A 16,111-nucleotide genomic window follows, 5' to 3' on the forward strand; every position below is an offset into this window, starting at 1 on the left:
TCCTCCTTAAATCATACTTGTCCGACAGATACTTCCAAGTTAAATACGAAGGTACTCTATCCAACTACCACCAAATAAAATCCGGAGTACCTCAAGGCAGTGTACTTGGCCCATTCCTTTACCAAATCTTCACTGCTGATATTCCTATTAGCGAAAATACACTAATGGCAACATTTGCGGATGACACTGGTATACTAGCATCAGACATCAACGAAATATTAGCATTTAACAAATTGCAAAATCATCTCAATGAACTAGAAGACTGGCTTAAATGCTGGAAAATAAACGTCAACACAAACAAGTCTTGTCAAGTAAATTTCACAAATCGAAGAATTAGATGTCCACAACTACACCTAAATAATTCACCTATACCAATAAAAACAGAAGTAAAGTACCTGGGCCTTCATCTAGACGAAAAACTTACTTGGAAATCACATATTGCAGCCAAACGACGACACCTCGACCTAAAAGTTAAAAATATGAGCTGGCTAATCAACAGAAGATCGCAACTTTCATTAGAAAACAAACTGACCATCTATAAAACAATACTCAAACCAGTGTGGACATACGGAATCGAGCTGTGGGGCTGTAGCAAACCATCCAACACCAAAATACTACAGACATTCCAGTCAAAAACTATTCGTATGTTAGCTAAAGCCCCATGGTATGTGTCAAACCAAACCCTTCATGCAGACCTCAACATCCCCTTCATCAATGATGTGATTGCTGACCACTCCAGAAGGTACATGAATCGCAGCGCAGACCATCCAAACCATCTCATAGATGAATTATTCAACCCCCCACTGGTTGACAGACGTCTGAAAAGACTTTGGCCAGAAGACCTAGCTGCTAGGTAAATTCCAGAGAGTCGTCAATGGACGACACCTGCCACAAGCCAAGAACATACATTATATTTACTTATTACTGTATTGAAGTAGATTGTAAATAAGCAATAAATAAATAAATAAAAAAAAAAAATTTTCCCTTGTCGAGAATGCTCAGTTTATGCAATGAGATGCTACTTGATCCATTCTATCCAAGCATTAATGTCTTCAAAAGGCAGCTTGGTAGTTTAATGATTTAAATATGTGATATTTTTCATCTTCTGTAACTGGATATACCTACTGTGTTATTTTACAAATTTTATTGTTTAATTGTCTTTTATTCCTTGATTTTTGATGTTTTTTGTACATGATTTTTACTTTTTTGTATTCGTTTGTAAATAGTTCTACCGTCGAAATAAATAAATAAATAAAAAAAAAATAATAAAAATACAAATTATTGTAACAAACTTCTAAAAATATTTACCTTTAAGAATGAGAGTATCATCTTTTGTAATAACGATTTCTCCAGTGTTACCTAGATCTGATAATTTTACATCTTCTAGTTTAACAATATTGGCGTCGTCACCAAATACCAGACCACCAGTGGCAATGGCGATATCTTGCAGGGTAGCTTTTCTATTGTCACCGAAACCAGGTGCTTTAACGGCAGCAATTTGTAGACCAATACGGAGTCTGAAATTATAAATTATTTTTGCTACAGCTCGATTCAAATGAATTTAGTTTATAAAAAATATATGCCCAAACAAAATTAACATCTCCGAGTACCATCTCTTTTATTTATTTATTTATTTATTAACGGGGTACCACCCAATTTAATATATACACAAAATATTATAATTATCTAGTGATACAATAAATATAAAGATATAGTAAATATGTATGACAAAAATTGGCGATGTAGCTATATAGAAAAAACAAATATTAAAATAATACAAAGTAAATAACAAATATAAATCACATAAGATTACAAATATTTTTTTAAACACTGTCTACAAACATTTTCCGAAGCGCACAGCAACAAATCCAGGTCTATTCTATTTCCATTTAGAATGATTCTACTCAGCGGAGAATGCCTACCAAAGTTGCAGCGATAAAATTTAATTGCAAAATTTTGGGATGTTCTAGTAACTCTAGAGGGAACATTAAAGTCAATTAGAGACAGTAAATCATTGCAATTAATTTTTGAATTCAGTATTTTATGAAGAACAAAACATCAGCATACATCCGTCTGGAAGATAGCCTAGGAAGGTTTAATTTATTTCTAATTTCTGAGTAGGAATGGTCACTTAAAGGTTTGTGTAATTTAAAACTCAAGTACCTAATGAATTTATTTTGGACTTTTTCAAGCTTGGCTATATGGACTTCATAAGTGGGTGACCAAACAACTGAGCAATACTCAAGAACAGATCTAACTAGGGAAATGTAAATCAGTCTGATGGAACTAATGTTATGCAAACATCTAGAAGTTCTAATAATGAAGCCTAACATTTTAAATGCCTGGTTATTCACATAATCAAAATGAGCGCAAAAAATTAGTTTGGAATCTAATTGAACACCTAGATCTCTTACAGTTGATACAGCCTTCAGTGGTTCTTCAGCTAATTTGTAATTATAAAAGAGGTTGTTAATTCTTCTACAGAAACTAATAAAGTGACATTTTCCAACATTAATGCTCATTTGGTTCCAATTGCACCATGCCATAATTTTGTTAATATCATCTTGAAGTTTTTCACAATCTAAGACGGATTCGATAATTCTATAGATTTTTAAATCATCAGCAAATAGCAGAAATTTAGAGTTAATTTGAGATTTAATGTCATTAACAAATATATTAAAAAGGAAAGGCCCTAAGTGGCTTCCTTGTGGAACACCAGATGTTACGGAAATTTCACTAGATTGAAAGTGTTTAATTTTGACAAGTTGTATTCTGCTAGTTAGGTAACTACATAACCAGTTGTACAGATTGCCCGTAAATCCAATAGCTTTAAGCTTGTTACACAACAATTTATGATTCACAGTGTCAAAAGCTTTGGAGAAATCTGTATAAATAGCATCCACCTGTAGTCTCCTTTCCAAAGCATCAGATATGTATTGCGTGAAAAGTAAAAGATTTGTAGAAGTTGATCTACCTGAAAGAAAACCATGTTGCTCTTCAATTAGTACATTGCATAAAGGTGTTTTAATAGAGTCGCATATTATACTCTCTAGAATTTTAGGAATAGAAGAAAGAATGCTTATTGGTCTGTAGTTAGCTATATTACTCCTGTCACCTGATTTATGAATAGGAACAATAAAACTAGATTTCCACAAACTTGGACAAATACCTGAATCAAGTGAATGAGAAAACAGAAAATATAAGGGACGGGTTAAAGTACATCTACAATTTTTTAATAGTATGGGTGGAATTCCATCAGGTCCAGAGCCTTTAAAAATGTCTAAATTGGCTAATTTTTCAAATATGATTTCAATAGATACATTACAAGAATTCAGACTCACTGTTTTTTCATATTCTAAGGTGGGCTGTATTAAATCATCATTTACTCTGTAAATATTTTGAAAGCATTGCGCAAAATTATTAACAATATCCGCACCATTATTAAGCACTGTGTTTCCAAGAAACATAGTGTTTGGTAGACCATTATTTTTGCGTCTGCTGTTAACAAACTTCCAAAAGTGCTTTACGTTTGAACTAATTCTAGATTCAGTTTGACTTATATAAATATCATGACATGACCTGCTTAATTCTTTGCATGTGGTTCTCAAGGAAGAGAAAAGTAGATAATCGTCCCAAGAATTTGTTTGTTTATATATCTTATGAGCAATTTTTTTCCTAAATATTAATGATTTTAGGTCATTAGTCATCCAACGAGGAAATTTGGGATTTTTTAATCTTACACGTGGTATTGAACAATGGATGCCAAACTGCAATATGGAGTAGAACAGTTCCGTGGCCTCGTTAATATCACTGCAAATACCTAAAACATTCTCCCAGGAGATACTAGCAAGATACATATTAAGAGCAACATAGTCTCCTCTCCTAAAATTGAAGGCAAAACTATCATATTGAAGCTCAGGCATATTATCTTTAATAGCTAAAGAAATAGATAACGCAGGATGATAACGATCACAAGGCAATAAATAATCATTAGCAATTTCAACTGTTACATTTTCATTATCATTAGCAAAAACCAGGTCAAGTAAAACTCCGTTGCAATTTGTGATGTGATTAAGCTGAAATAGGTTATAAAATGCAAAAGTATCAACTAAAGTATCAGTAGCAGTGTTACTATTATTACTAAAGACACCTCTTTTATCATGGTACCATTCGCTATTTGGCAGATTGTAATCTCCTGTTAGAATGAACTTGTGTTCAGGAAAATTGTTACAGACAGATTCTATACTGATACAATGATTCTCATAGGATATTAAGGGCCGGTTGTTCGAACGCTAATCAAAACTGATCATTATCAAATATTTAATTACAATTATATTTGATTAAGCATACTTCTGACAGATGTCGCATTTTGAGGTTATGTTGACTGATTTATTTTTTGATTTTGGTTTTAATTTAAAATAAAACATAATTAAACTCTTTCTGATGATAATTTCTTGTTTTTACTTACAAATCAATAATAATAATAAGCAATTTTTAATAATTTAAGAGCTGCGGCTATATTTTAATTACTGTTTTACCTACAATCAATAACTGATTAGTGTTTTACATGTATTTTTCATGTCGCGATTTGATTCCCATCAAGAAAATTGATTACAATAAATGATTGATTATAATCAACTTCTTGATTAGCGTTCGAACAACCGGCCCTAAGGCTGAATTAGGAGGAAGATAAACTGTACTGATTCGATATTCAAGATGGCGCCGAACGATGCGCACGTGAAATTACTCCTCTCTGTAAATGATGAGAATTTTAAGGAAAAAGCATTCAAATGTTGCCAGAAAACTACTAACGTTATAGTGTGCATAAAATGTGGAAGTATTTTTCATTTATCTTGTTCATCAAGAAAAAAGCAGAAATGTATAAAGTTATGTGATACTAGAATTGTATGTGAGACATGTGAACAATCTGAAAATCCCAAAGGAAACTCAGTAAGTCATACTCAAGAGGTAAATGCACATATCCTACAGTTGGAAATTGATTTTCTAAAAACAATTTTAAGTGAAAAAGAGGAAAAATATAAAATTTTATTTGATAATAATCAATTGTTAAAAAGAACTAACGAGCTCCTTGAAGAAAAAGTAAAACAAAAAACTAAAGAACCTGAATTCAAGGTAATTAACGTTGACAAAAGAAAAAACTGGACTTCCCCTGGTAAAGATGATAAACAACTACAAAATGTTAATGACCTTACTAATAGTAAACAAACTGAATTAGTAGTGACTAAAATTCCTGCAGACGGAACGCTAGCGCGATCCTCAACATCGACAAACTTTGGAAATGAAGTGCCAAATGAAAAAAAATACATTACATCAAGACAAATGAGTGCCGCAATGCAAGAAGCCAAAACTCAAACTGTTTTACATAATCTGTTGAACACTGAAAATAATGCTCCGGTTCTTTCAGAGTCTTCAAGCAACGGTGCGTGGACACAGGTAGCTCATAGAAAAAAGAGGAAGTTCTTAGTTGGAAGTACCGAGTCACCTTGCAACATTGAGGCTGTTCCACAAATGATCAACCTACATGTGACTCGCCTAAAGCCTGACACAAAACCGGAGCAATTAGAAAAGTTCCTGGAAAATCATTTAGATGGCGTAAAATGCGAAATCCATCAGTCCAAAAAACCTGACATATATGCATCCATGAAAGTGACCATTAGACGAGACTTAATTAAGAATGCATGGAAGCGAGAAATCTGGCCCAGCGGAGCATTAGTCTCGTTTTTCAAGATGAGGAGGACGCTGTCGCATTAGGTGGGTCCTCAAGCAATACAACTATTTCACGTATAGTAAATGACTTTAAATTGAAGTTAATCTCGGTTAATGTACAATGTTTAACAAACAAACTTTTAAATCTTGAGCTTTTTTCTAATGCTGAAAAACCTGACATTCTATGTATTCAGGAGCACTGGTGTAATGAGGATAATATTAATCTTATTTATATCCCAGGGTACACTTTAGTAACCCATTTTACTAGAAAAAATAAAATACATGGTGGAACTCTTATTTTATCTAAATCTGGGACAGACAAGTATGCAGTCTCAGTCGTTGATTGCCGTAAATTCTCTGAGGAAGAAAGCTTTGAATGTTGTGCTGTGACTATTTTAATCAGTAACTGTAAATTTCTAGTCATTAATGTGTACAGAACGCCTAACAGCAATCTAGATTCTTTTATAAATAATTGTTTTAATATTTTAGGTCATTTTCACAACCGTGTTGATAAAATTTATCTCTGTGGAGACTTTAATATCAACTACTTAATTCAGAGCAATGAAAAACTTCGATTAGATGATCTTTTTCAATCGTTTGGTTTGTCTCTTAATATCCCAAATATACCAACACGTATTTTCATGAATAACAATAAAGTAACAAAAACAAAAATTGACTACATTGCTACTAATAATATCACTATGAATCATACTTGTCAAGTCAATCAACCCAATATGGGTGACCATCTTGCCATTATTTTTGACATTGTTGTAGGTCGTAATCAGGATAGGATGGAATCTAATATAAAACAGCAGTGTTTTAGGTGTTTAAATGATAATAATTTAGACATCCTAAAACAAGACTTAATGAGGATTGGTTTTTACGAGGTATACAATGAAAGTAATATTAATAACGCTTTTATCGAATTTATGGATACTTTAAACTTTGCTATTACTTCAAACTGTCCCCTTAAAAGTAAAATAGGTAAGGACGTGCATAAAAGTAAAGGTTGGGTTGATCATGACATATATGCTAGGAGTAAACAATTAAAAAACCTATTTAATGAAGCTAAAAACTCTAATAATAGTAACATCTGGAATGAGTATAAAGCTACCAAGAAGGAATACAATAATCTTATTGCTGAAAAGAAAAGGGAATTCAATTATCTTCAAATTATAAGTAGTAATAATAAACAAAAAACTATGTGGAGTATAGTAAATAAAACTATAGGGAGAAAGCAAAGTACTAATAAAATTAAACTCAAAATTGAAGACAAACTAATATCAGATGATAAAAATTTAGCTCAATATTTTGCATGCCATTTCAATGACAAAAATAATGCACTAAAAAATAGGCTTGACAATAACCCTCAAAACTGTACTTTATCACATAGGTGGACTATAGACAGTTTTGTTTATTTTCCAGTAACATCTGATGAAGTTCTTGATATTATTTGTGGTCTTAAAAATAAACATTCTTTTGGAAATGATGAATTAAACACAAGAATGATCAAACACATCAAGGATGTTATATCAGAACCGCTGGCATATTTAATTAACCTAGTATACAACACAGGTGAATTTCCTGAAAACCTAAAATTAAGTAAAATTGTTCCAGTATATAAAAAATCCGATCACACTTGTATTGATAATTATAGACCTATTTCTTTGTTAAATGTAATTTCAAAAATTTTTGAACGAGCTTACTACACTAGGATCATACAGTTTTTGGACAAAAATAATGCACTGTGTTCAGAACAGCATGGCTTTCGATCCGGAAGATCAACAGAGGGGGCTACTGAAGTATTTATGGAATCTGTCTATAGGCATCTTGATGATGGTCTTCTTGTAGTGGGTATCTTCTTTGATCTTTCCAGAGCATTCGACAGTCTTAAATTTGAATTTGTCCTTAACAAATTGTATGTCCACGGAATAAGAGGTAACATGTTAAATTTATTGAACTCATATCTTCTGGAGAGGAAATTCTATGTTGAATTGAACAAGGAAAGGTCAGACATCTTCAGTGTAGATGTAGGAGTGCCGCAGGGATCTGTGTTGGGACCACTGCTATTTCTTATTTTTGTCAATGACCTACCCGATCATATTACTCATGACCACATTGTAATGTACGCAGATGACTCATCTGTGATTGTATCAGCACATACATACGTAGAGCTTCAAAATAGAGTGTCAAGGGTTATCAGATTATTCCAAACATGGTGTACACAAAACTTGCTACAACTGAATATTGATAAAACATCGTATATACATTTTAGATGCAAACGAAATATGCCAGTTGTGTCTATTCCTGAAATTGTAAATATTCCAAACATAAAATTTTTAGGTGTATTCTTGGACCAGTTTATGAGTTGGGATGTTCACGTTGAATATGTTAATAAGAAACTAAATTGTTCATTCTATGCTTTAGTACAGTTGAAGAGAACACTCAGTATTAAAACTCTCATTAATGTATATTATTCTTTGGTTTATTGTCACCTTACTTATAATGTTACGTTATGGGGTAATTCCACAAAATCAGACACAGTGTTTATTAAACAGAAGAGAATTATTAGACTTATCTTCAATATTCCTTTTGGGCATACTTGTAAGCAAGTTTTCATTAATAACAATATCTTACCGTTGCCTTCCATATATATCTTGAAATCCATATTGTATATTAAGCATAATTTACATTCATTCAAGAGAAATTCTGATTTACATGCATACTCAACTAGGAATGCCAATCAGTTTGTTACTGTTGGTCACAAACTATCCAAATTTGAGAAGTCCACAGATTATGTGGGGGTCAGGCTATATAATCATCTTCCAAATGAAGTTAGATCTTTGCATCCGGTGAAATTCAAAAGAGTTGTGAAAAGTATACTATGTAAACATGCATTCTACAGTGTAGAAGAATACTTAGCAACTAGATTGCTGTTATGAGTTCTGTCTAATATTAATAATTTTCATATTTATCAATGTACATTATGTTAAATCTAAAATTTAAGTGTATGTATAGGTATTTGATTATGTGTCTGTGACTATATTGTGTTGTATATCTGACGTGTATATCCATCTTTATGATGGCAGCTGTAAAGCTATACCAATAAAGTATTCTATTCTATTCTATAACATTCATTCAGAGTGCAAACTTCAACAAACAGTTCCTCCAAGTGAACATGTGGTAACAGAATAGACCTCGATGAGTAACATTTTTTAACTGCAATAAGGACACCCCCTCCAATTACTTTATCACTAGTTAATGGAGAGCGGTCCTTTCGATATATATTAAAATCTAAAAGTCCCAATTCATCATTACTGATACCATCACACAACCACGACTCAGTAAATATAAGCACATCATAGTCAGTTGTAGCAGCACTTTCTTCAAGAGCAGTAAGCTTGGTTCTAATTCCTCTAACATTCTGATAATACACTGTTAGTTCACCAGACACAATGTGGGAGGTACCCCTGGAATTCAGTTTTTTTTCTGAATTACTATTTTTGGAACGCCACGAATGTACCTAATGGTAAGATTTTCTTCACCTTTTGAAACCCTATCTGCCAAATTAGTACGAAGTTCACTTAGGTACTTTCTCTGTAGATAGGTAGAATCGGAGCTAATCTTAATATTGGATGCAGCAAGTTTATTTTTATTTTTTAAAATTGACAGTGCTACATTCTTATTTTCCAGGACTACTTTAAGCGGACGTGACATATTATTCTTGACATTACCAAGTCTAATGACTTTTTTAACTTGAATGTTGGGGTTAATCACGCTTAAAGTGTGTTTAACTTTATTCATATCTTCTTCAATTCTTGCTGGTGCTGTGCTAGAGTTGGTTTCATGAAGGTTATAAATAATAATATTATTCTCACGAAATTTACGTTCTTCAACTTCCTGGATGATGGTATCAAGATCTGTGGCTTTATTATCTCTAGGCAGCTCTAGTGAGCTAAGTTTATCAATAAGTTGTTCCACCTTTTGTTCAAGAGAACTTATTTGTTTCTTCATCATAGGAATCATTTTAATTCCATCCTCACAGGATTCGCAAAAAAGTTTAAGGACTCTTCTACCCTTCAACTCCAACACCCTGATTTCTGATGCAGTCAGATTGGCACATTGATGATGAATATTTTGACTGCAACCATCACAAACCCAATATTCACCACCACTGACATCCAACAAACATTTTGTGCATGACATATTTAAAAGTTTAGATCAAGCACTGGCCTATCTTCAAAATATATTATTTGTAGAAGTACTGATAACTTTTTATGAAGAGTACTTAAGTTTTTGTTGCACTCAATTAGGAGAATATGTGCTTCTAATTGCAAATAAATGCAATTTCTGGAACATTCACTAATAAAAATGAAAGATAACTTACAGATTAATAGGGTCTGAACTTTTACGTATTTTTTGATACAAAATGACACATTAAGCACTAATAAATATCACTTAAATTGTACATCATTAACAGAGCAGAAAAATATGTGCTTTCGCCAGTAAGTATCACATTGGAATGTGTAAAGCTTTACTTTATAAAGCTTTACCTTATATTTCAAATATAGATAACTAATAACCAATATTGTTTTTTTGGCACATTTTACCATATTTATATGAACTAAATTATGAAAAGTAAACTTAGAATGCTGATACATTATGTTACTCAAGGTACGGTTGCTCAGTCCTGGTAGATTACGGACGTCGGACAGGGCCTTTCATAAAGGTGAGAAACACAAAAATGAAATAAAACAACAAAAAAAGAACAGTAAAGACAATAACTCTTTAAAAAAATGGGTGCCACTGTTTTTAAATATTTGAATCACAAAAAAAAAACAGAAAAAGAGGTATTAATAGGACAAAAAAAAGTATGAATATATTAATATTAACTCGCCATGTTCTTAGCTGGAGAGACAATTTTATCAGAATCTCTAGCAAAATGAGCATTCTTTACAGATAAAGAGTTTGACTAGGTACTATTTACTATAAGCAGAGTACTTTAGTATTGTACTTATAAATCACAATATTGTAATAACCATACCTGTTCACTACAAGTGTGGTCAGTGCTTCTCCATCAACATCTTCAGCAATTATTATCAAGGGTTTTCTTTGGGCATTTGCTAACTCTAAAGCTGGAACAATGCTTTGTACCGAAGAAATTTTCTTTTCACTGAGCAAAAGCAAAGCATCTTGATATTCGACTTTGGCTCCTAGAAATTAAAATTTATTTAAAAACAAATAAAACTTGACTTATACTCTTTTACCTTTAGGTGTATTAACAAAATATGGTGAGATATATCCTCTGTCGAACTTCATACCTTCAATAATGTCTAATTCATCATGAAGGGTTTTACCATCTTTGACAGTGATAACACCTTCCTTTCCAACTTTCTTCATGGCATCTGCAATTAAATTACCAACTGATTCGTCACCATTTGCAGAAATGGTGGCAACTTGACGAATTTCTTCTGGTGTGGTGACAGGTTTAGAAAGTGACTTAAGGGATTTAACGATTTCTTCAACAGCCGAGATAATACCTGAAATAAAGTTAAATATTTAGTTTTCTGGTGTTAACATATTGGCATGATCATGAAATAGTTTATTTCTTGTATCATACAAAATGCGTAATCAGATCTGATTCATAAATTGGATCCATTTTATAATCATATAGAACTTAGTAGGAAACGAAACAAAACCACAACAGATGTTAATGCCATATTAATATATTTTTATAATAAAATTTACCTTTGCGAATTTCAACAGGATTGGCACCTTTGCCTAAGTTATCAAATCCTTCCTTTGCAATCGACCTGGCTAATACTGTGGCTGTTGTTGTTCCATCTCCAGCTTTTTCATTTGTGTTATTTGCTACATCCTGTACTAGTCTAGCTCCAATATTCTGGAATTTGTCTTTGAGCTCTACTCCTTTGGCTACTGTAACACCATCCTTGGTAATTTTTGGTGATCCCCATGATTGCTCAATAATTACATTACGACCCTAGAAATAAATAGATAAATAAATAATGTGTATTACAAAGGCCAGTAATAAAATCAGTATATAGAGTGGCAAAGCCAAATGATTTTTATTTTTAAATTATGATTTTTTGGCATATGTATACATATATCATACTAGTGACGTCATCCATCTCAGCGTGATGATTAAGCCTGGATTCCATGTACCAAAAAAAAGTTGATTAATAGCAAGCTGAAAATTTGTTAATAGTACATCTTTGCTATTTTATTTTTAAATAATTATTTTATTCTTTTTTCTCTAATACCTTTGTTTTACCTGTTTTCTTCGTTAAAAATTTGTTGGCGCCCTCTTTTGTTATCCTCTATATACTATATCTCTTTTCATCTAACATCTAAATCATCATACTGAACGTACTTCATATCGTGGGCGTACTGGGAAAATCCACTAACTCCATTTTTTTTTCAATTTTGACATTTTAATACCATCAAATCCACAATCATCAATACATTGACAGGAAAAACAGTATATCTCCAAATTCGTCATCCACCGTGCTTAAATCTGTACATTCAATGACAAAGAAAATCAACTACCTCCATATTTTCTAAGTTTTCATGAATAAAATAATGTTTTTCCAAATATTTTTATGTACATGTATGTGCACACCACCTGTTAACATCCTTCAAAATCATATCCAGGTACCAAAACTTGAACAGCCACTGTACCCTATTTTTAAGAGGTAAGCTATAAGGTATAATAATGTTTAAAGGCGTTTTTCTCAAAACTTTAGTTTTGTGAGTTAGTGGATTTTCCCAGTATGCCCACGATATATTCTTACTCTCTAGATATGTCTTCTAATATGGAACATGGTTGTCCATCTCCTTATACTTTGCGCTGTCATATTTCAATGACAGTGAGAATAATGGAGAGGGCAAAATTAATTTATTTAAAGAGATGAGACCATAACATCTTCATTTATTTCCAGACTTTCACATCTCTTGGGGTAAGTTTTTAAGTACAAATTTTCCTAAGCCTGTATTAATTTTTTATAATCATTTTTTCCTATACCTAACCTTCCATGTCTACGAGCACATGGTCAGTTTTAAATACCTATTTCTTTTTTTTAACTTACATAATATGAAAAGCGGGAGGTGCCAATGACATCGATCCGGAGATGAAGTACGTGGGAGAACGAGGCAAGCTTTGGCTGCTGGAAATAATGAGGGAAGCATGGAGAACAGAAAAGATACCGGAAGACTGGGAAGAAAATTTATTGATACCAATACACAAGAAAGGAGATGAAGCGGAATGTGATAACTATAGGGCTATATGCTTATCATCAGTGGCATATAAAGTCTACACCGGGATCATTGAAAGGAAGCTCAGGAAAGAACTGGAAGGAAAACTAGAAGAAGAACAAGCGGCATTTAGGAAGGAAAGAGGAACAACAGATAATATATACATACTGAGAAATATAATTGAAAGGAAAAACGAAATAGGAGAAGACTTATATATTACGTTTATAGATATTAAAGCTGCTTTTGATTCTATAAATAGAGAAGTAATATGGTCAGTAATGGAAGATCTGCAAATCCCGCAAAAGATAGTAAGTGTGGTAAAAAGAACGTATAGAAACGTACTTGCTAAAGTACAAATAAATGGAAACAGATCGCCAAAAATAAACCTAAGGAGAGGAATAAAACAGGGGGACACTCTAAGCCCAGTTTTGTTTATATTAGTAATGGATAGAGTAATGAAGAGCGCTAAAATAAGGTCAAGGCAATTACAGTCAATAATAGGGTACAGGAATTTAGTACCAGTGAGAATGGAGGGATTACTATATGCAGATGACTTAGTAATAATAGCAGACAATAAAGAGAAAATGCAAAATCTAATCAATATATGGGTGGAGGAAATAGAAAATTTGAAAATGGAGGTAAATGTAAAGAAAACAAAGACCATGATAGTAACCCAAAAGAAAAGGGAAGAAATAAACCAAACGATATTTAGGTGCAAAAATGAAATAATAGAAACAGTCTCAACGTTTGAATACCTTGGAGTAATAATATCAGGGGATGGAAAGATATATCAAGAAATCTCATACAGAGCGAAAAAAGCAATTAAGATCTACTATGCACTAAATAAAACAATATTTGGAAAGGAAGAAATAGATAAAGAAATAAAACTGAAGGTATACAACGCAATCTCTGTGCCAACTTTAATATATGCAAGTGAGACATGGGTAAACAATGCAAAAATAGACAGTACAATAAACGCAGCAAAGATGAAGCAGCTAAGAAAAATAGCAGGAAAAACGAAATTGGACAGAATAAGAAATAAAGATATTAGACAAAAACTGAAACAGGAATCGATAATAACCAAGATACAAAAAAGAAAATTAAAATGGTATGGACACATTAACAGAATGGACCAGGGAAGACTACCAAAGCAGGTGATGGAATCGAAAAGATATGGTAAAAGAAGGAAAGGGAGGCCAAGGAAGAGATGGATCGATCAGATTATAGAAATTGGACAGGAAAAAGGAAAAACAGATCAACAAATGAAAGAGTTAGCAAAGGACTGCAAGAAATGGAAGAGATGGATAGAAGATGAATAAAACCTCCGACGCCCCTAAGGAGCATAAGGAGTTTCGAGAAAGAAGAACTTACATAATAAATGCACTTGTAAATCAGATTATTTAACTAGTCCCGTCAGTATTAATTTTATGTTATTCCTTTGCCAATTGCTAGTTTTTGGATACTATTTGGCAAAGGTACATTTTGGTTTTACTTCTTGATGTTTGATATGCGTTTTATCTTCTAGTTTTTGGGATAAAGATCACCTTCCTCCCTCCGGGACCTTCAAGAATCCTCAATCGCTAGCAATACAACAACGAGGGACATGTCATGCAGACTGCAACCACATCACCTAGACTGCAACGACCAACATCTGTAGGGCTGGTGGAATACAGCCTGTAGAACCCCAGTGCCAGTTGTAGAAACAGCAGTACCATTCGACATCAAGAAGTTACCATCGAATACCAAACGCCATAAGTATAATCCAGAAATTGTTAGTTTTTGGCAAGAATTTGAATATATTTGTTAATGCATTTACCCTTCTCTCTTTCTACATCTGTCATTATTTGGTGTTAAATGCAGTTTCACAGTATAAACTATATCCATGGAATGCATCAGTGTTTGCTTCCTTTTAACACCAAATGACATGGATATAGAAAGAGAGAAGGGTTTTTTACTATAATTTGAAAATGGCGCTTACCCGCTTTCAACAATAAATGATTCAAATATATAAAAATAACTTCAAGAACAATATTGCCTGATACTTATGTAAAGTAAAATTTTTAAATTAAAAAATATAGAGCTCTTGGAACGAATTGTAGCTGGTGACAAACACTGTATCATCCGTCCTACACCCACCTAATCTTTACGCAGGCAGTGTTTCTCTCTCTGGTTATGGTTCGGTCCAGAAGCTGTATTTTGATATTAATGGGCTAGTCACCATAGCTTTTTAGTTCGATCATTTTTTAACTGATTTATGTTTTTATTTATTTCACGAATCTACATCTCTATCTTACATCATAATCATTCACCAGAAGCCAAAAGTGACAATTTAAATGGCAACAGGTTCTGGTATTTGCTTCGTTAACTCATTTATTTCAACTTCAACCTTATCATTGGCAGAATCTTTAATTAAGTAGTACTTAATTTTTTTATAGTATATCATGGAGGTCATTCTACAGTTGAAAAATAAAAGTAAATGCAAGTAATTAAAAATGATGAATATGTTTACGACTACTGATTAACATTAAAGCAAACTGAGGGTGATGATATAAATAATCTTAAAACTTTACTTAATACTGATAAAAAAGAGAACACTGCATATGAGAGAAGAGAAAAATAAAGCAAATAAAAAATAATGAAGGAATGAAAGAATTTCATCACATGTCATAAAATTTAGAAGATTTACATTGGAACATTTTCAAACAATATTTTTAATGTAAATTGAATATATTTATCATTAATGACTTTATAGTCTATCTTTTAGGTTAGGTTTCATACAAACCTTTGGACCCATTGTCACTGCCACTGCATCTGCAAGTACATCTACCCCCTGGAGCATCAGGGCTCTGACCTCTGATCCAAACCTTACATCTTTGGCGTACCATCTTTGAACTTGATTATTTATGTGGGCCTTGCGGAGTGCCACAGAGCGAACAGTGTTAGGTAGACGGTACATCTGTAACAATTTAATAAAATACTTTATAAAATGTTCTAAATGAATACAACTGTAGAAACAGAATCAGTGACTGAACTTTTCTGTGACATTACATTCAATTTCAGCAGAGCTCACTGGATAGTTTTTAGCAAAATTCGATAGACGTGTTATTCAAAG

At 32.7% G+C, this 16,111-nt stretch overlaps 1 protein-coding gene across 1 annotated transcript in view; it reads right to left on the reverse strand.

The window, feature by feature from the left end:
• LOC114336404 (heat shock protein 60A) overlaps positions 1 to 16,111 on the reverse strand; it is a 37,677-nt gene that overhangs the window by 21,140 nt on the left and 426 nt on the right. Inside the window, exons 2-6 of the mRNA XM_028286762.2 lie at positions 15,782 to 15,955; positions 11,476 to 11,728; positions 10,995 to 11,267; positions 10,772 to 10,940; positions 1,309 to 1,517 (exon numbers count right to left, since the gene is read on the reverse strand). Coding sequence (XP_028142563.1) covers positions 1,309 to 1,517; positions 10,772 to 10,940; positions 10,995 to 11,267; positions 11,476 to 11,728; positions 15,782 to 15,955 — 1,078 coding nt within the window. The remainder of the gene's footprint in view (positions 1 to 1,308; positions 1,518 to 10,771; positions 10,941 to 10,994; positions 11,268 to 11,475; positions 11,729 to 15,781; positions 15,956 to 16,111) is intronic.

The sequence above is a fragment of the Diabrotica virgifera genome, chromosome 8, assembly GCF_917563875.1.
Source record: "Diabrotica virgifera virgifera chromosome 8, PGI_DIABVI_V3a".
In the NCBI taxonomy this organism is placed as follows: Eukaryota; Metazoa; Arthropoda; class Insecta; order Coleoptera; family Chrysomelidae; genus Diabrotica; species Diabrotica virgifera.